This window comes from Lepidochelys olivacea, assembly GCF_965140295.1.
Source record: "Lepidochelys olivacea isolate rLepOli2 genome assembly, chromosome: 19".
NCBI lineage: Eukaryota > Metazoa > Chordata > Testudines > Cheloniidae > Lepidochelys > Lepidochelys olivacea.
The window spans coordinates 12186347-12206856 of NC_140429.1; the positions used below are offsets into that span (position 1 = coordinate 12186347).

Below are 20510 nucleotides of genomic sequence, written 5' to 3' on the forward strand. Positions count from 1 at the left end.
GTTGGGAGTTCAATGAGCGTTTGCTTTCCAGCTGGTCTAACCCAGACCCCTCTCTCTAGTCCTCCTCTGTTTTACGCAGTGAGACTGATTCTTCACTCTGTTAGTCGTCTTTTGTGCCCATGTAACTCCATTAAATTCAATGGCCAAGACAGACAAAGGAGAGGATGTCCATTGGTGTCAGGGCAGTTAGGCTGGTGTGTAATAGTGGAGTAATGCGGCGGTGAATCAGTCCAAATGACACCCGTGCAGCTGCAGAGCTGAAAGTGCTGAGATCATGGGGGCTCACCTGCAAAGGCCCAAGGGTCTCATTCTCCTTTCACTGGTGGAAATCAGGAATAGCTCTGCTGAAGTCAGTTGAGTATAAATTTACATTTACACTGAGAGAGGGGAATCAGAGGCTGAGTCTCAGGCCAAGCGCTTGAGATTAGGCAAGTATGGTCCCACCCCAAAGAAGGCTGCATTGCCATAGCACCTGAAGCTTGTAACGTACTTTGGGGTGAACGGTACGGGAGAAGGAGCAGTGCAGTTTAGTGGCCTGGGAGTCAGGAGATTCTGGTTCTATTCTTGCCTCTCTCAGGCAAATTACTTTGCTTCTCTGTGCCTCAGTTTCCCCTCCTGTCCTTTGTCTAGCATGTAAATGCTTTGGGGCAGAGACTGAGGGGAGATGTGATAACAGTTTTCAAGTACATAATAGGTTGTTACAAAGAGGAGGGAGAAAAATTGTTCTTCTTAACCTCTGAGATAGGATAAGAAGCAATGGGCTTAAATTGCAGCAAGGGAGGTTTAGGTTGGACATTAGGAAAAACTTCCTAACTGTCAGGGTGGTTAAGCGCTGGAATAAATTGCCTCGGGAGGTTGTGGAATCTCCATCACTGGAGATTTTTAAGAACCGGTTAGACAAACACCTGTCAGGGATGGTCTTGATAATACTTAGTCCTGCCACGAGTGTGGGGAACTGGACTAGAGGACTTCTCGGGGTCCCTTCCAGTTCTATGATTCTATGATTCTACATTAAAACCTATTAGGAAAACAGCAGATGAAATGGTCTCACACGTGTGGTGAGAAATGAAGAATACCCATACCGCGCATTAGAGAAACGCATCCAAATAGATATGGCAGGAGCGAGGTTACTGGATTGTTTTCTCATCCACATGCATTCATTTCCAATGGCTTTTTTTATAAAGCTGATTTTAAAAGCCCTGAAATCATTAGCTGAATGCATCTGAAGAGAAGAAAGGTAGATGACATTTTTGCTTGTATTCCTTAGAGCCCCTGTAGGCCATGTCTACACTGCCACTTATGCCAGCAAAACTTATGTCGCTCAGGAGTGTGGAAAAAACACCCCCTGGAGCGACATAAGTTTCACTGGCATAAGTGGTACGTGCCCAGCGCTATGTCATTGGTGAGCTCTCTCCCGTCAGCATAGAGCAGCTACATGAGTGATCTTCCAGTGATGCGCCCGCATTGGTACAGCCGTGCCGGGTAAGCTCGCTGGTGTAGATGTTGCCTAAGGACCTTTCCCAGGCCTGAAGAAGATCTGTGTGTAGCTTGGAAACTGGTCTCCCTCACCAACGGAAGTTGGTCCATTAAAAGATATTTCCTCCCCTACCTTGTCTCTCTAATATCCTGGGACCAACACAGCTGCAACAACTCTGCATATTTCAGAGTAGCAGCCATGTTAGTCTGTATCCGCAAAAAGAAAAGGAGGACTTGTGGCACCTTAGAGACTAACCAATTTATTTGAGCATAAGCTTTCGGATGCATCCGATGAAGTGAGCTGTAGCTCACGAAAGCTTATGCTCAAATAAATTGGTTAATCTTTAAGGTGCCACAAGTCCTCCTTTTCTTTTAACTCTGCATATGAGTACTCTGGGCTATTTCCCCATGTAGAGAAGTCCTTAGAGGTTAGTGGTTATTAATAAGTCTAATAAATCATACAGATTTTGATCTTCTATAGCACCTTCCACCAAGGCTACCAGAGCACATTACAGACACAGCTGAATTGATGCTGCCAACAGTCCTGCAAGGTTGGGGGATGTTACTATCCCCATTTTACAGGTGGGGAAACAGACATGGAGAAATTAAGATCAGCACTTCCCCCTACTTTTGGGGGCCTATCTTGAGACACCTGGGACCTGAATTTCCCAGGTGCTGAGATGCACAGCTCATGTTGATTTCAGCTGGTGTGGCTGCATGGCAGATATTCAGCTTCTCTAGAAGTCAGAGGACACCCACAGCTGGAGGGGGCAGGATCAGAGACTTGCCCAGCATTGCTCAGTGAGTCAGCAACAGAGTCAGGGCTGCAGCCTAGGAATCAGCTCCCAGTGCCCCACTCTGGGTGCTCCTTGATTCTGAGGGGTCAGTTAGTGCCTGGACTACAGGGGCCATTTCTGGTTGAGCTGCAGCACGGCCGATGTATCAGCTGAGAGGCACGTGCGCCCTTAGTGTCTGAAATGCGTCCGGCCGTCTCTCACCCTGCCTCCTTGTGTTCCAGGGGACGGATGTGGCCACACCGTGCTGACACCTCACAGTGGGACGCTGACCTCCAGGAACTACCCTGGCACGTATCCCAATCACACAGCCTGTGAGTGGAGGATCCAGGCAGCCGAAGGGAGCTCTCTTCTCCTGGCCTTCGGGGACATGGACATCGAATCCTCCCAACACTGCGCTTCTAGCTTCTTGCTGCTCTCATCCCCTTCTGATGGCACCAGCCTTGGTAAGGACTTCCCTGGCACAGCCTTTGCCACACGGGCAGAGGCAGCCACCAATGCACGACGTTGCAGGGCGTGCGGGGGCGATTTTTCCCTGCCTCCTTCGGCGAGCGTAGAGCTCTGCAGGCGAAGTGGAACCAGTGCAGTACCAGGGAGGGCAGGGCCTGGGTAGGCCATGCACCCCCTTGCATGCCCAGCGTACAGCATCAGCAGGGATCCGTGCAGGGAGCGTTTGGGCAGGGAGCAAGGCTGGCCTGGGAGAGGAGTGTGGGGGTGAGCGGACCCCTTGGCTGCATGCAGCACAGCTGCAGGAGTACTGGAAGTGTGTAAGGGTGAGCTAACCCCCACGGGGGAGAATCACAGTGCTACGCTGGGATGCTTGGTCTGCAGCCTGCTCTCCAGGCTCTTGATCCATTATTATAATGTACTGAGAGCCATCAGGGTGCTCAGTGCTTGGCAAACAGGGAGGGAGACCCAGTCCCTGCCCCACCAGCTCCCAATGCCACCTGTCCATTTCAAGGTGGTTCTGCCTGAGCAGACATCAAACTCCAGAGGTCTCAGCACATGATGCTCCGATAGGGCCCGGCAAGTCCTGCTCCCAACGGCCCAGCCCAGAGAACCCCTTTGCTGCAATCACCACTGACCCACCAGCTTCGTCCAGAGGAATCACCCAGGATCGGGGGGCGCCTATGGACTGAAATAGTGTCACCCTCTGGTGCCTCTTCTCCCTTGACAGAGCTGCCTAGTCACCCACTGACCCTGCCCAGAACTCCCAGCGGGTGCTGGCCTGGGACAGGCACCCATGGAGCAGCGCTCAGTGACACAGGGAGTAGGGACCCCCTGGCTGGGGCTTGACCCTCTGAGCTCCACCGGCCAGTGCCGTTCTGCTGCCTTTTGGAGTCCAGGTGCCCCCAGTGGGACTGAGGCATCTGCAGCTTCCAAGCTAAAGTGCACGGCCCTGCAGCCTCCGGCCACGATCCAGTAATCGAGAGGCCTGAGCTACCAGGTCTCAAGCCTGCAGTTGGGAACAGATCCCTCCCCAGCCCAGTGGGGATTAGATCCAATTGAAGGATTGTGACCAGGGTTACACAAAATCCTAGATAAGGAGAAGATCAAGAAAATCTGGCTTTTTAATTTTTTTTACAGAGGAGACATATGGGCCTGGGGGGTCATGACAGAGGGGAAAGGGTGCAGGGACGGGAACAGATGTGTCCACAAATTAATTAACTTTGTCTGCTGAGAAATTGCCCAAATATTTCCAGGATTTTCGGGGGGAGATTTAATGGACGTAAGAGGGATTTGACAGGCCAGGCAGAGCAGTGGCTCCTGCCTGCAGAGAAATCCTTGTTTCCCCCTCCCGGACAACCTTTGGAAATCTCTGCCAGGGAGATGTCTGATATCTGATCACTCACGCAACAAGCTGCCTGGGCAATAGGAGGGGGAGCCGACCAGCCCTGAGCCAAGAGGAAACAGGGCTAACCACAGAGTGGCACAGCCTGAAGCCAGAAGGGAATTGCCCGACAAAGAGGCGCTGAGTGACAAGCAGCCAGGAAGCTCAGTGCACAGCGAAGAGAGGGCCCCATTGTGCTCCGTCAAAGGGACACAGGAGAGGGTCGCTGCAGGGAAATCAAATGTGTCTCTGAATAACCATAGAAATCAGAGATGGAAAATGCCTTTTAAATCCTTGAGTCCATCCCCAGGGCCGGGACTGTTCCTACAGTCTACTCTCCAGGGCTTTCTTCTCCGCACCCACCCCCACAGTGTATTTAGCCCTGTTGGGGAGAGTTCAGAGGAAGGACAAATCCCCGGGACGGTATTTTACTCAATATTTGGTAGCAAGTAGTTCAGGCTCCTGTGTTAGGGGGTGGGGCCCAGTCTTCCACTGGGGTAAATCAGGGCGGCTTCACTGGCCTCCATGGAACTGCTCCAGTTTACCCCAGGAGAGAATGCGACCCATTGGATTTGCTGCCCCAGATCACACCACCCTTCGTGCAAGCTCCCAGCGACCTCGATGGCAGCTGTGAAGTTGGAGGTGGGGGATCCGGCCCCGAGTTTAGCAGCCCAGCATTGGAGCCACATTGCACAGGCTGCTGCAGCTCAATTGTTGGGTAAACTCCAGGGGTCTTCCATCGCCTCTGTCACCGTGCGGGGGGGTTGGATAGGAGGAGCCCTGCAGCAGTAGATATTTTGGCCTTGCCCCATCTCTCCCCTGGCCCATGCAACACCACAGGGGATGCACCCCACGTCCATTGTCCTCACCTCACACACCCATCTCCTCCACCGCCTTGTGCGGGGGACACATACTGCTCCTCTGCCTGGAGAGAGAGTGTAGCTGCCTGTTTGTACTGGCAGCTACCCAATTTTGCAGGGGTCATTAATGTTGAGCTGCATTTTGTGCGACTCAGACGCTCGCTGGGCTGGAGCTCCTAGCTGGGAAGTGCCATTAATATAGCAGCTCCTGCCATGGGATGAAGCTAGCCAGGCAGGGACAGGCTATTCCCAGGGCCTGCACATGAAATCCCTCAAAGCCATTAGTATTTCCAAGGTAAAGAACAAGCAGGGGAGGCGGGGTGACCCCCTTTCAGCCCTTTCTCCAGCCCAGAGGAGCAAAGCAGGGCACAAACTCAACTTCTCTCCCTTTGCAGGTCACCTCTGCGGCTCCGTTTATCTTGGCATCATGCACTTCACTCCATGTGAACTGCCGAGTAAATGTTTAGGAGCTAGAACCACATGTGGTTGCCAAGGGCCCTGTTGCTGCCAAAAGAGTTCATCCCACCTGGGTTCTTTCCTACTCTGAAATACCACGGACTGTGCTTAAAGCCGCTCCAGGGTGTCCCGGGGTGCTGCAGAGCTCCCAGCGTTAATGGGCACAACCCACATGGGAGTTAAAGCTTTACATCTCCTGGCTCTGGCTCTTTTAAAAATCCCTTGTGTTCTGTCTCCTCCCCCAGCACAAGTTCTCCCCCCCGGGTACTTCTGTGAACTCCCATACCTAGTATCTGAACACCTTCCAGTCCTGAATGGACTTCTCCTCACCGCTGCGCCTAGGGCAATGCTATCATCCCCATTGCACAGATGGGGCACAGAGAGGCTAAGTAACTAACCCAAGGTCACACGGAATCTGTAGCAGAGTGGGGACTGAACCCAGGTCTCCCAAGTCCCAGATTCATGACCCAACCGTCAGGGCCAGCCTGCTCTCCTAGTTGAAAGGGCAACAGTAACAGGGTGTGAGGATAGGAAGGATGGTTCAGTGGTTAGGGGACTAGACTATGACTTGGAGACCTGGGTTCAACTCTTTGCTCTTCCATGGGCTTCTTGTGAGACCTGGGGCAAGTGTCTCTGGGCCTAGGTTTGCCATCTGTGCAGTGGGGCAAGTAATACTGTCCTGCCTACTAGGGGTGGTAGGAGGGTAAATACATTGAAGATTGTGAGGTGCACAGCTACAGCGGTGACGGAATCACGTAAGTACCATAGACAGACTTAGAGCTTAGTGCCCCATTAGGCACCAAAATAAGGGCCAGATTTTCAAGTGCTCAGCTCCCACTGTGCCACTTAAGGCCAGAGTTTAAGTGGCGCTCAGGACCCGACAGGCTGTAAATCTGGCCCGAGATGTATCTGGGGAGGTGGGGGTCATCACTTTTCCAGCCCCACATTTTTATAGAGGACGTGGTGATAATGAAAATACCAAACACATTTCATACAAATACACTTCTCATGCTACGTATGATTGGCCAGTGGAACTCCCTGCCACAAGATCTCACTGCGGCCAAGAATGGTGAGCAGAATTGTGAAATCCACAGCTGCATTGGAAAGAAAAACAGTGTGTACTGGGTATAAACCCTGCTGCTTCAGGGCAAAGCCAGTCATTAGTGGCCAGAGGTTGGGCAGTGTTTTCTGCTTTGGGTAGGTTATTTCTTAACTGTCCATTATGGGGTTTTTTCCACCTATCCTAAGTGAGTATAAATCTGACCGGTGCAGGTGCACTCAGATTGCCCAGGTGTAAATGACCACATATGGTGCAATGCAAGGGGATAGTCAGCCCAACAGGGGCCTGGTCTCCCTTTCTAGAGCACCAAATTCCAGCATGGGAGGGAGGCATAAGCTTCTCTTTAAAGTCAGTGGGTGAGGTTCTTGGCCCTGGGCCAGGCTGCTTTGAGCCCCAGCAGTGGGCATTCCTCTGATGAAGGGGGAATCTCCCTGGTGGCATGGAGCCAGGAAAACCAGCTGTAAGCCACATACCCCACTGCCACCAGCACAGGGACATGCCAGGAGGAGAGCAGGGTGCTCCAGCAATCCCCAGCCTTTGCAATGGGCCTTGGGGGCCATTGCAGGCGGCCATGAGTTAAAGCAGCTGGGGGGCCCCCACTGATTGGGAGAGCAAAGAGGTGGCAGAAAGTCGCACGTGCTGTCCCCCCGCTACAAGGGCAGCAGACTGCATGTAGCCGAGGGCGGCTCTGGCTGTGGATTCACACACTCGCAGCAGGAGGAAGACAGAGATTTAGTTTTTTTAAACCATTGGAATGAGCTTGCCATTTTCCTGACATTTCGCAGGCTGTATGCGGCACCCCTGGGACGGAGCCTCCCTGGCCTCCGGTGTCATCACCCACTCCCCGCTGCCTATATATGGTAACAAATCAGGGAGGCATTTGCTGCACGTGGGTTGTGGGCAGTATATTTTTAATGCGTCTTGCAAGGCCTGATCTAGCTACCCAACAAAAGAGATTGGGCCACAGGGCAGCGATTGCTCCCCAAGGGCCTCTCTCTGGAGTGGGGGGTGCCCAATTTCACATGGGTTGTTTCCATCTGTTGGTAATATCTTGAAATGGAATTTGGTTTCCTTTCTGATAGTTTTAAAAATTCCCTTTCTTTCATGCACGTGCACACTGGTTTGTTACTGTAGGGTTGCTCATGAGCCTTGAGGCTGCACCACGCTGCCGTTTGTTATTGTAGGGTTGCTCGTGAAGGCCAAGGCTGCACCACGCTGCTGTTTGTTATTGTAGGGTTGCTCGTGAAGGCCGAGGCTGCACCACGCTGCTGTTTGTTATTGTAGGGTTGCTCGTGAAGGCCGAGGCTGCACCACGCTGCCGTTTGTTATTGTAGGGTTGCTCATGAGCCTTGAGGCTGCACCACGCTGCGGTTTGTTATTGTAGGGTTGCTCGTGAAGGCCAAGGCTGCACCACGCTGCGGTTTGTTATTGTAGGGTTGCTCGTGAAGGCCGAGGCTGCACCACGCTGCCGTTTGTTATTGTAGGGTTGCTCGTGAAGGCCGAGGCTGCACCACGCTGCCGTTTGTTATTGTAGGGTTGCTCATGAGCCTTGAGGCTGCACCACGCTGCCGTTTGTTATTGTAGGGTTGCTCGTGAAGGCCGAGGCTGCACCACGCTGCCGTTTGTTATTGTAGGGTTGCTCATGAGCCTTGAGGCTGCACCACGCTGCGGTTTGTTATTGTAGGGTTGCTCGTGAAGGCCGAGGCTGCACCACGCTGCGGTTTGTTATTGTAGGGTTGCTCGTGAAGGCCGAGGCTGCACCACGCTGCGGTTTGTTATTGTAGGGTTGCTCGTGAAGGCCGAGGCTGCACCACGCTGCGGTTTGTTATTGTAGGGTTGCTCGTGAAGGCCGAGGCTGCACCACGCTGCGGTTTGTTATTGTAGGGTTGCTCGTGAAGGCCGAGGCTGCACCACGCTGCGGTTTGTTATTGTAGGGTTGCTCAGGAACGCTGGGCTACAATCACTGGTTTCCTCTTAATAGAGCTGGAGAGGCACTAATTTACACCAACAAAAAATTTGGCCCAGTAGGTCAGCTTGTGTCCAGTGTAGCCTTTGCACTGAAGCCATTTTTTGGTTACAAAAGCGTAAGTTTTGCTTGGATTTTTTTGCCCACATAGCTCACCCCACTGGCTCTTGTTCCCGACTGGCACAAACACTCTGAACAGATCCTTGCTCCCAGGCTGGGACTTTTGTACCAAGTTTTAGCCTGGAGCAAAGCTTTCCTGGCTGCGTCTCGTCTTCAGCGGGTTGCCGAGGTTTCCAATTGTGGAAGCTCTGCTGGAGCTGGGGCTCGGAGCGGCAGGATGCCTGCTGCTGGGACAGGAGAGCAGCTTCTCGCTCCAGTCTCCTCAGCATTGTTTGGTTTTGTTTGCTGTGGGAAATTACACAGCTGGCAAACTCCACACAGCTGAGGCAAGCAGTGTGGAATGAGAGATTTCACGCCACCGTGCTCCGGCCTTGGGGAGCAGCCTATCTTTGCAAGAGCTGTGATGCCAACAGCAGGGCAAGCTAGGATCCAACCTGGGTCGTCCCACGGGCTGGAGAAGATCTAGCTGAGTCTGCCTTCCCCACTGCCAGTGCTGAACTGTCCCTCCATCGTGGCAAATCGCAAAGGGAGGTAGCCTCTTTTGCAGATGGAGAGTAACCCAAATCCATCTCTGGCTAGGTCCTTAAGGTGGTCTGGTTGGATATTCAGTTTATGTCCGTCATTGGCCATCTTATCCCACCACCAAAGCTCTTGGCGACCACATGATCGCTGGCCATGGAGGAACATTCCTTGGTGAACTCGCTTTGAAATTCATTGGGCTCCCACCTTAATAATTCCAACTCTCCTCCACGCCGAGCTCCTAAACCAGATGATCTCCATGGAGCATCAGCATGTCACCTTTCTGGTAGAGCGTCAAGCTGGAGAGAGAATGCCACAGTTCGCTGTGGGGGGCAGGTTTGAGAGAATGGGAGGGAGTGATCCATCAGTAGATCTTACCCACCAGCCGCAGATAACCACTGCCATGAGGGCCACGGTTTTCGGTAGAGCTTGGCATCCGGCAGCCCCCATTGGGAACCATTTAGCCGATCTGAAGAGTGTAATCACTCCTGGGAGAGATGGGAGCTGTGGTGTCCTGGGTTCCTTTGGACATCTGGCCCCACACGATGAAGAACAGACCAGAGAGCCCCTCCAATGATCCTGCCTCCAGCTGACCAGCCTGCCAGCCAGAGCACTCCAAACCTTAGAGCTGTGTAACACCGACAGACCCCAGTCATCAGCGGGCGGGATCGAACCTGGGTCCTCTGGAGCTAAATGCATGAGCCTCTACTGCATGAGCTAAAAGCCACGTGGCCCCAGCTAAGGCTGTAGAGCAGAACCATTCATCTCTACGTGGTCTCGGTGCCACTAGAGGGGACAGAGCACCACACCCAGGAGGTGTGCGGGTTACAGCTGTAGTAGCCACAGCCACAACTGCTGCCATTCCTAAAACCCCACCCGGACTCCTTTTCTGTTCTCAGCCCAGCCGTCACTCTGGTGTTACCACACAAGGTGGTCCAAGGGGCTCCCCATAGGAGGCAGCTAACGCTACATCGCAGGCGAGTTCCCAGACACGGTGTGTGTGGCTGTAGATTCCAGTAAGAGGGCTGCCACGTGACTGTCTCTTCATAAGAATAACAGCCAACCCCATTTGCCTTGGGTAGAGGAAGGGATGGGGGTGAGGAAGCCGCAGGAGTCGACAACCCTTGCTTGACTCCTAAGCGAAGTGTCTGTGCGGAGGGAGGATTAGCAGTTTGTCTGCCAGGTGACTAAGCACTGGAAACAGTTTATTTAGAATCGGTCCACTCTTGCTGCACCAGCCATTCATCCTGCAGTGTGCGAGAGACGTGCATCTCCCCACCTGCCTCCCGTACATATACGCACACTCAGACAAATACCCCCCACTCGCTCACACACACACTCTCACTCATGTGCATGCTCTCCCAGAAGGCTCAGAGTTAGGTACAATTAATACAAACGCATGGTGCGGATAGAGACATACAGAGCAAGGGCCAAAGTCTGCAGTTCTGCCACATGCAGGGAAGGGAACGGCATCACTGAGACCGGAATAATTTGGTCCCAAGAGTTGGCGCTTACATTGCAAGGTGATAGGCACTTTTGACAAACCAGATAAAGATGGGCAGGGCTCGGAAGGACCCGAGAGTGGCATCTAAAGCTTTAGATCTAGCACCTGGCCATGCTGCATGAAAGGAAGTTGGACAACTGACCAGCGCAGGGCCTGATTTTCAAAGCGGCTGAGCAGCCAGAATTCTTACAAAAGTCAGCGAAAGGGATAGACCCTGGAACTCCTCACCCAAAGCCTGAGCTGCTACCATTTGAACTGAGGGATTAGCTTCTGCCTAATTACTAGCAGTAGTAGACTCTTCTCCTACATGTATACCAGCCACTAGAGGGGGACACAACACACGGAGCCAGGATGCCACATTAATACCAATGAACTCCCATTGACTTGTGCAGGAGCTGGGGGTGCTCAGCACCTGGCAGGATTTGGGCCCTGATTCATGCATTTTGATCCCAACATTCATCCCAACATGCTGGACCAGGCATCCCTGTAATTATCGCTCACTGTGAACTGTAGAGGGTTAAACTCAATGGTCTGCTCCCTTCCTCTGTCGACACAGCTGGGAAGGCCTCTCGGGGCTCAGCAGGGTGGGAAGTCCTGTGGAAAAGTTGGTTTAAAGTGGGGGAGGGGCCGAGGACAGGACGAGCTGAGTGTTGTGGTTGGAAGAGGGGCTTCCAGTCCCTCCCGCTGCTCTCCTCACTGGCACTGTCCTTGGGAAAACAGGGGCCTCTCGGAAGTGCTGTTTGAGCAGGATGAGGATGTGGGATTCACTCACTCTGACTCAGATGTCGCTTCTGGCTAGTGATCGGCCCCACTTCAGATGAATCACAGCAATACATACATAGCGAGCCAGCCCTGCAGCCCAACTCCAACTGCTGCACCGTAGCAGTGCAGGCAGCATATCCAGGAGAAGTGGGCAAGGCTAGAGGGTCCCTGTAGCTGGCAATCCCCTGCTGCTGGGAGAGACCCAGGGGCCATGAGCCCCCTGACTAAATTAGAGCAGCCTTAAGGCTGCTCTGATTTACACTCGTGGTCTGAGTCCTCATAGTCTGGCTCCCAGATCTGGGGGCTGCAAAGATGACTGAAAGCCCCTCTGTCCCCCATCCCATCTCTGGTCTTGTGCTCAGTGCAGCTTGGCTAGACTGGATATTGCAGCCTCTTGTTTTGTGACGTGTTGCCTTGTGAGTGGAGTCTGAGCCACAAAGTTTGGACCCAGATCGAAACTGCCGCAAAGCTTGAAGGAAGGGCATTTGGAGCTGGGGGTGGTTGGTCAAAAGTGGACGTATGTAGCGTACAACCGAAGCTGGCTGGAGGATTGGGGCCTCTGATGTTTAGTGATTATAGCAGTTGTTCCGGGGTCTATTCCCAGCTCTTCCACTGACTCATTTAGGGCAAGTCACTGCTCCGCTCTGTGCCTCAGTTTCTCCAGCTGCATAACTGGGAAGATAATATTCACCTGAGTCCCAGGAGGGTTGTGGAAAGTCACTAGTTACTACAGCGACCGGCTCGATAGAGAGAGAAAACCATAAGATAGACAGGTCACTGATAGAAGAATAGTAACAGCTGTGTCACAAACCCTGATCTAGCTACTGGTGCCCGCCTTGCCCCAGCTCAACACACAAAGTGCTTGGTGCTAGCTTTGTGCAGGGTTAAACTTCCTGGGTCTGATTTACTGACCCTGTGGTCATGACCTTGCTGGTTGCTTGTCGCAGCAGAACGGATGTAACGCAGGAGAGAGCGGGGTGTTTAGCTGACTCTGCTGCATTGACAGCCTGGAGGAAGCAGCCCTGCGTATTGGGGCAGCTCGGATTTTCTAGCCTGAATCGGCACATGCCAAACACGTCAGTAACGCCGGAACATCTGGTACAGCATGTGTCATTTGCCGCCATCTGGCTGTAATACAGGGCTGGCCGAATGGTGGAGGGGGGGAATCTTCCCCAGACAGGACCCCCCTCCCCACCACCCTTCCATCCCTAGAGAGCCAGAGCCAGGGTTTTCAAAACACAGCTGGAGGCTCTTCTCTCGCCTTGGGACACAAGGTCTTAATGATGCACAGTCTAAATTTGGGGTGACTCATCTGTAGCGTGGGAGGGCTTGGGGGGAGGGGAAGGTTACACGGTTCGTTTCTATCCCACCCACGGGCTTTTAATCAGAATTCCTCATGTGTCCCTGGGGGTGCTGAGCATTGATCTCTTCCCCCAGTAAACTTAGCCACTGCTGGGGTTCATGCAGCCCAAAACAGGAGGGGCCAAATCCATCCCAGGTGCAGATCCATTGAGTCGGATTGATTTGTCTCAGGGGTTTCCCGAATATGATAATTTTATCCCCTTCCTCAGTACAGGCCTGATTTTCAGAGGTGCTGAGCACCTGCAGCTCCCATTGATTTCAGGTGTGGTTCTCGGTGCTCAGTACTTCTGCCGATCGGGCTTCCGCCCTGGCACCATCCACCGCTAACACAGGGCAAGAGCCAGCCTGCGAAGCGCTGAGCTCTGCTGACGTCAGTGGGGAGGGGCCTCGAAAAGGCCAGAGACTCTGATCGCACTTACACTGGCTCATTAGGTCTCCATGTCAGGCATCCCTCATGTTCGCCTCCCACCCCCAGGCCAGCATCACGTCATGTCCGTCCACCTAGACTGGGCAGGGTTGTTCCCCGCAGTGCATTGGCCGATGCGTCGCCTTGAGGTTTAAGTGACTCAAGCAATGGCTCTTGCACCTGCTACCCAATGACAGGCTGTCCCACAATCTAGCCACTCGCACCCGTAGGACACTTTGCTTGATAGACAGCCTAGGTTTTCCTTCTTGTCGGGTCCTTTTCCCAGCCTCACCCCTGTAGTATCTGAGCATCTTCCAGTCCTGCATTAAGTGACAGGACTAACATCTATTGTGTGTGTGGTTCGTTCTCTCGTTCACGCTCTCCCCAGTGGCACATTAGCCCCTGGGCCAACAGAGCCCATCCCCAGGGGCCTCGGCCAATTGGGGCACCCCTGTGCCCAACCCCGCTCCCCGGCAGGAGTGCTGGGGAGGACGGGGGGAACCACAGGTGGAAGGGGTGGGGAGGGGCCCCCCACTTGCCCTGGCGTAGGGCCCCACAAAACCATAATCCGCCTCTGGTCCCCAGGGGAGGAATCGTGTCTGCAGTGGAGGCTTTTGTTCAGGTAGGGATTTGGAGGGACATTTATATCTACATGCTGCTGTGTGTGTTAGCAAAGGCAGGCTGCAGAAGTGCACCTGGAGCGGGAGGTTTGTGATGGCCCTTTGTCCCGCTGAGTGTTCATTCCACAGCCTCAGACTGCTGCCGCAGAGGGCTCTGTCTCCTGCCCGGATGAGCTTTCTGGTAGAAAGTCCCATTGTTCCTGAGAAGCAGAGCTGTCAAACCACAATGCCCATCCTGGAGCTTCAGCCTCTTCTAGATGTGCTGGGCCCAGGCACCATGAAGACAAGGACTGAGACCTTCAGCTTTGGTATTGGACGGGGAGCCAGTGCAGAGAGCAGAGGCTGGGTCTGATGTGCATCCAGGAGCCAGTGTTGCCGAGGAGACAGGCTGCAGCGTTCGGTACTAGCTGGAGTTTCCCCAGGGGCTGATGGCTACAAGCCCAACTAACTGCATTGCTGTAGTCTACCCGGGGTTGACGAAGGCCTGTATAATTGAAACCAGGTCATCATCCAGCAAGATGGGACGGAGTCTGCTAGCCAACCAGAGATGCTGGAAAGCATTGCTCAGGGATACTGCGAGACGAGAACTTAGCATTGGCGAGGAATCTGGCAGCACTTCTGAATTACAGCCTGAACAGACCAACGGTGGGTGTGTCCCTTGCTCACTGAAGTCCCTTTGGCCTGCCCTAAATTCTTATAAACAGCTACCATAGGTCCTGTGTAGACTATTGGAATTGTGCTAACACAGTGACTCCCCACACACACTCTACAGGGCAGCAACAGGGAGTGAACCTGGAACAGGCAACTCTCACTTGAGCTAAAGTAGTAACTATTAGCTGGTAGCAGTAGTAGGGTCTTATCTTCCTGTGTGAACACCAGCCACTAGCAGAGCAAGACGTAATACAATGAACCAATGGGTTACAACCAGTGGTGAGCGGGAGCCAGTTCGCACCGGTTCGCTAGAACCGATTGTTAAATTTAGAAGCCCTTTTAGAACCGGTTGTTCCGCGAGGGACAACCGCGAGGGACAACCGGTTCTAAAAGGGCTTCTAAATTTAATTGGCCCAAAGTGGCGCCTTAGGTGCCGACTCCATGGGTGCTCCAGCCCTGGAGCACTCAAGGGGAAAATTTGGTGGGTGCTGAGCACCCACCGGCAGCTCCCCGCCCCGCGCCCAGCCCACCTCCGCTCCGCCTCCTCCCCTGAACGTGCCGCCCCGCTCTGCTTCTCCGCCCCCACCCCCCCCAGGCTTCCCGTGAATCAGCTGTTCACGCGGGAAGCCGGGGCGGGCTGAGAAGCAGGCAGCAGCTTCACGCTCAGGCCCAGGGAGGCGGAGGAGAGCTGTGGCGGGGGGGGGGGGGTGAGGAGGGAACCACAACCTCCCTGGACCTGAACGCAAAGCTGCCGCCTGCTTCTCAGCCCTCCCAGGCTTCCTGCCGAACAGCTGATTCGCGGGAAGCGGGGGGGGGGGAGAAGCAGAGCGGGGCGGCGCATTCAGTGGAGGAGGCAGAGCGAAGGTGAGGCGAGCTGGGGCTGGGCATAGGGTGGGGAGCTGCCGGTGGGTGCTCTGCACCCACCAAATTTTCCCCGTGGGTGCTCCAGGGCTGGAGCACCCATGGAGTCAGTGCCTAAGGCACCACTTTTGATGTCATCAGTGGGGGGAGCGGCCACTCCCCCTGCTCCCCCCCCCAGCTACGTTCCCCCACCCCTAGGAGCCAGAGGGACCTGCCGGATGCTTCCTGGGAGCTGCCCCAGGTAAGCACTGCTGGGTCTCCCCACCTCACCCCCGGCAGGTGCCTCTGACTCTTAGGGGTGGGGTGGGCACCCACTACTGTGGCCCATGAGACCCTCCTGCCCGGTTCTGGGGGCAGTCAGGGGACAGGGGAGAGGGGTGGATGGGGCAGGGGTCCGGGGGGGCATCAAGGAACGTGGGGGATTGGATGGGGCAGGAGTCCCGGGGGGTGGGGGTGGGCAACAACCCCCTCGTGGGGTGAGGAGGGAACCAGTTGTTAAGATTTTGGCAGCTCATCACTGGTTACAACACGTGGTCCTCTCTCTGCTAGTGTGGGTAACCAAGGTGCAGACACAGATTATTTGCAGCGTGGCTGGTTTTGCTAACAGTGCTGGGGAGCTGTGCTTTAGCCTCTTGCAACCCTGACCACTGTGGCTGGGGAGACGGAAGCAATAACTCAACAGGGCTTTTTTTTCTTCCCCCCACCCAGCGGTGGTTTCAAAATCCAAGCACTGTTGCCATTGAAGCATGTGACACTTGGCAGCTTTCAGCAGGAAAGCGGAGCCTGTGGGAATAGAGTCAGGCGGGCAGAGGGGGTGTTGAAATCCATCTGGAAGGGATGGCTGTTGGGCAAGAGAGTAAGTGGGAGGCTTGTGCTCTGGAATTGGAGCATTGGAGGCTGCTGGAGTAGAAGAGACGTTATGAGAAGCTGTTGGTGATCTTAGTGCTCAGAGCATCTGTCTCCTTTGAGAAGAAATCAGCAAAATCAGCATTGGAGTTAGGTTCTCTTTTTTTTTTTTTTTTTTTTTTTGCTTCTCTACGATGCATAAAACAGGTCTGGAAGATTTTCAGGGTTTGATTTCTTCCCCCTGGGGCCACAGGCGGTTCACTACACTACATTGTGTCACCAACGCTTATCAGGCCGGACACAATACTATTGTTATGCCTTCTCCTTGGCATCGTTACCTGGCTTTTGTTTAATGAACTTGTTTTACTTTGAATAGCAACCAACCCAGTGCTGTAATTGAAAGGAGAGTGTTTGCCAAACCCTCCATTGTATTAGCAAGTTGCAGTGCGTTGTCTCTTGAAAGGAGCAATAAATGTAATAACTTACGGGCGTGTTGCAGGAGATGGCTGCAGAGAGATGTCTGTGGGAAACTTGAGCGCACCTGCAAGGCAAGGTGAAGACTGGTAGAGTCTCGAGGAGTTTGCCGATGAGGAAGAGAGGCTGGCATGGCAGGGAGCTGACACAGTCAAATCTCCAACAAAGCTCTCCAGCAAAGCTCTCTCTTGCTGAGGCAGAGACGGAACACAGTGGCTCAAAGTTCTGGGTGTCCTGAACAGCATGTTACCCCCGCCCCGCCACCATTCCCTTTGCTTGTTAAAATTGAAATTTAATATATCTGCCCTTTGAGACTCTGTGGTGGCCGCAGAACTCATAAAATGACAACATCACAAGAGCCAGGATACAGGAAGCTGAGCAATTTGGAGGGGAAGGGATTTTTAGCCAGATGGCTTAAAACTTGGGGCCAGATCCTCACCTGATGTAAAATTAATAGAACTCTGACTTCAGTGGTGCCATCCGCATTTCCATTCTCTCAGGACAGGTCCCATAATTTGTTTTGGTTCGTACTTATTTAACTCAAATGCCTAATGAACTCTATGGAGTAAGGAATCCTTTGTTAAAGACTGAAAGCATTTCATTTAAGATGCACATTCTCACTGTAAACATCCTTGAGACATCCAGCACAACCAGACTTGACACAAACCCATTTAAAAAAATCCCTCTCAGGTTGTCTTTAAATGAGCAATTATGAATAGCTTCTTTGAGGTAAGGATGAAGGCTTGTAGACCTTGTCTGGAGAAAAGTGTCAATCTTGGAAGGGGTGGGAAAATAAATTCCATCCTCATTGTACAGACAGGGAAACTGAGGCACAGAGAGGGGATGTGACTTGCCCAAGCTTCCACAGTGAATCAGTGTCAGAGCCTGGAATAGAACCCGGGAGTCCTGACTGAATCCCTTGCACTGTCCATGAGTCCTCTTTTGTCCTTCCTGTTGTCCTCAGTGCTACAAGGGCCAACGCCTGGAATGAGCACCATGGTATTTGAGAGGTGTGACGTTCCTTGCTGAAGGACCCTCTGTCCACGTGAGCACTGCCAGGTTTGTTCAAGAGCCAGGGCCACATGTTGCAGAGAATTCCTCCAGCAGTTCACAAGTGTCTCTTGAGTAGCATACGCCGTGTTGTTGTAGCTGTTTTGGTCCCAGGATATTGGAGAGACAAGGTGGGTGAGGGAATACCTTTTATTGGACCAATCTCTGTTGGTGAGAGAGACGAGCTTCTGCCCTTACACAGAGCTATTCTTAAACACAGCAAGAAAGGGAGAGGGGGAAGATACAGCAGGAAGTGACCAATCAAGCTACAGAGAATGGGTCAGGTGCTTAGGTCTAAACTTGTCATGCTTCCCCTGGGCTTCAGCCTCTCATCAGCCCAGGAAATCTGTGAATGTAGTTAAAAAGTACCTAGCCACAGTTACACAGGCTGTGAAGAGAACCACCCTTGGCATTCCACTAGGATCTCCAACCACTTTCTAAACATGAACTAAGCCGTGTCCACCACTGATCAATATTAATCTCTCTCTTTTATAGATGGGGAAACCGAGGCACAGAGCAGTAAAGTGACTTATACAAGGTCACTGTCCACTGTAATGGGTTTGAACCAGAACAGACCCTGATCTGAGCAGCTTGGACTCACCTCTACCTTTAAGCCTAGATCACCTTTCCTGGCTCTTTATTCACCATCAAGTCCGAGTCCCACTAACCTGCTTTTAAGAGCATGACGTCTCATTTTTGGACCCCTCCCCCACGTGGGAAGTGTCTGCCTGCTCTGTGGTTCCCTTTCATCATCTGCAAACTCTCTCAGATTGCCTTACAGTCGCTGCATTCTCCACCCACCTGCCGAGCCTTTCCTCCAGACTGAGGCCCAGATCCTCAGCTAGTGTTAGTGAAGTTAGTGGAGCTGGACCAACTTACACCCACTGTGGCTCAGACCCTCACTATTTAAACTGGCTCTATGATCAGCAATAGAGGAGAGGCCAGGGATTTAAAATGCTAGGGACGGATCTTTGACCCTCTTTTGCACCAGTCCAGCAGCACAAAGGAGATTTAAAGCAACCCCTGATCTGTGTAGGAATCTGCAGCTGGTGCAGGGATTGCTTTGGTTTCCTGGTGTTGGAGGTGTTACTGGTTGGGCTGGGGTCAGGGAGGGGATATGCTAGGGGTGGGGCCAGAGTATGATGTTCTCCATGAATCCTGGCCAGCAAAACACTTACCCACCAGTGAGAGTTAGAGCAGCCATGAGGCTGCTCCAACTTGTACTGAGTGAGGTTTGGCCCCCAGCAGCCACAAGGATCAGGAGAGAGGTGGGAAAGTGGCAGAAAGCCCACCTGTGCTTTTACCCCTCACTCACTGCAATGAGCCAGGGTGCTCGGGCCAGTCTCGAGATCTGGCCCTAAGATTTTTATCAGGGCACTGTCACTTTAAAAGGTTTTGTGCATTGTCAGCACATTGGAGGCTCTTGCAGGAAGCAAGCCCAGAAGGCAGAATGGGAGGGCAGCACAAAATCTGGCAAGAGAGTCCTGCGTGGGCTGGACCTCGGCGGAAAGGCAATATTTGAACAAACTGTCCTTATAATGGGCCCAATTCTGCTCTGCTCTTGCACTGCAGCAAATCAGGAGCCACTCACCGAAATAAACAGAGTTACTCTGGTGTAAAGGCTGCGTGAGGTCAGAGTCAGGCCCAGGGATTTCCGCAGAGCTACTCCTGGTTCACGCTCTCGCCTGGCGTCCGGGAGAGGAGAACTGGGCCCTGTGGTGTACTCTTCACTGAACACAGGGCTGGGGCAAGTTGGGGGAGTGACGTCCTCCACCCGCAGACCAGGGGCAGGACAGATGCCCTGCCACGGGGCCTCCTCCACCCTGCCCTTGGGAGACCACCCCAGAGGGTGGAGGGAGACCATGGACCATGGCACGCTGCTAGTCCTGAGGCTCCATGCATTTTTGGACAGTGCCCAGATACCACGGTGACGGGTGGTACAATAGATAGAGCAGAATGGCCCATCCAGCCCCTGGCCTCTCTACCGAGACTGTTTGCAAAAGCGGTGAAGGGAAGAACAGTGACGGTGGTTTGAGGATGTGGGAACCTGCCCCACTAGGAACCAAAGGGACAGGACAGGTTCTTCCCATAGGCCAGGGGTGGCCAACCTGTGGCTCCGGAGCCCCACGCGGCTCTTCCGAAGTTAACATGCGGCTCCTTGTGTAGGCACCGACCCCGGGGCTGGAGCTACAGGGACCAACTGTCCAATGTGCCGGGGGGGGGTGCCCACTGCTCCACCCCTGGCTCTGCCCCAGGCCCTGCCCTCACTCCACCCCTTCCCGCCCCCTCCCCTGAGCCTGCCCTGCCCTCGCTCCTCCCCCTTCTCCCCAGATCCTCCTGCACGCCACAGAACAGCTGCTCGGGAGGTGGGGGAGGGAGGGGGAGGCGCTGATTGGTGGCGTTGCCAGTGGGCGGGAGGTGCTGGGAGTGGGGTGGGGGAGCTGATGGGGGGCTGCTGACAATTACTGTGGCTCTTTGGCAATGTACAGTGGTAAATTCTGGCTCCTTCTCAGGCTCAGGTTGGCCACCCCTGCCATAGGCCATCTGACCGGCACCATCAGCTGCTTACGCTGAAGATTTAATCAGGGAGACGGCGCAGGCAGATTCATTGGAAGTAAATGGTTTGAGGCCTAAAGGGTTTATTTGCTGGGTCTGGTTTGTGCAAAGAGGAAGGTGAGGGACAGGGAGCCTAAACAGATGCCCCCTTAGTCTTGTCCTGATCCTTAAGGGCCATCAGCCAAATTAATAGCCACTGGTTCTGCTTGCATTTGTGAGGTGGATTTTTCTTCCAGTGAAGAAGAGTAGTTTACACTGGGGCAGCCCAGCCAGTGCATGTGTCCATCCAGTACGTGGAGCAAGCGATTACAGCTGCCTGATAAGAGCTGAGCGTTA

At 53.5% G+C, this 20510-nt stretch overlaps 1 protein-coding gene across 2 annotated transcripts in view; it reads left to right on the forward strand.

Annotated features, from left to right (window-relative positions):
- LOC311533133 (discoidin, CUB and LCCL domain-containing protein 1-like) overlaps nucleotides 1-20510 on the forward strand; it is a 64051-nt gene that overhangs the window by 13391 nt on the left and 30150 nt on the right. The window contains exon 2 of one of the 2 annotated variants that reach the window (XM_084652286.1): nucleotides 2495-2716. In XM_084652286.1, the coding sequence (XP_084508412.1) occupies nucleotides 2495-2716 (222 nt within the window). Of the gene's footprint in view, nucleotides 1-2494; nucleotides 2717-14149; nucleotides 14382-20510 lie in introns of those variants that run through there. The other variant, XM_084652287.1, reaches the window with a different exon arrangement.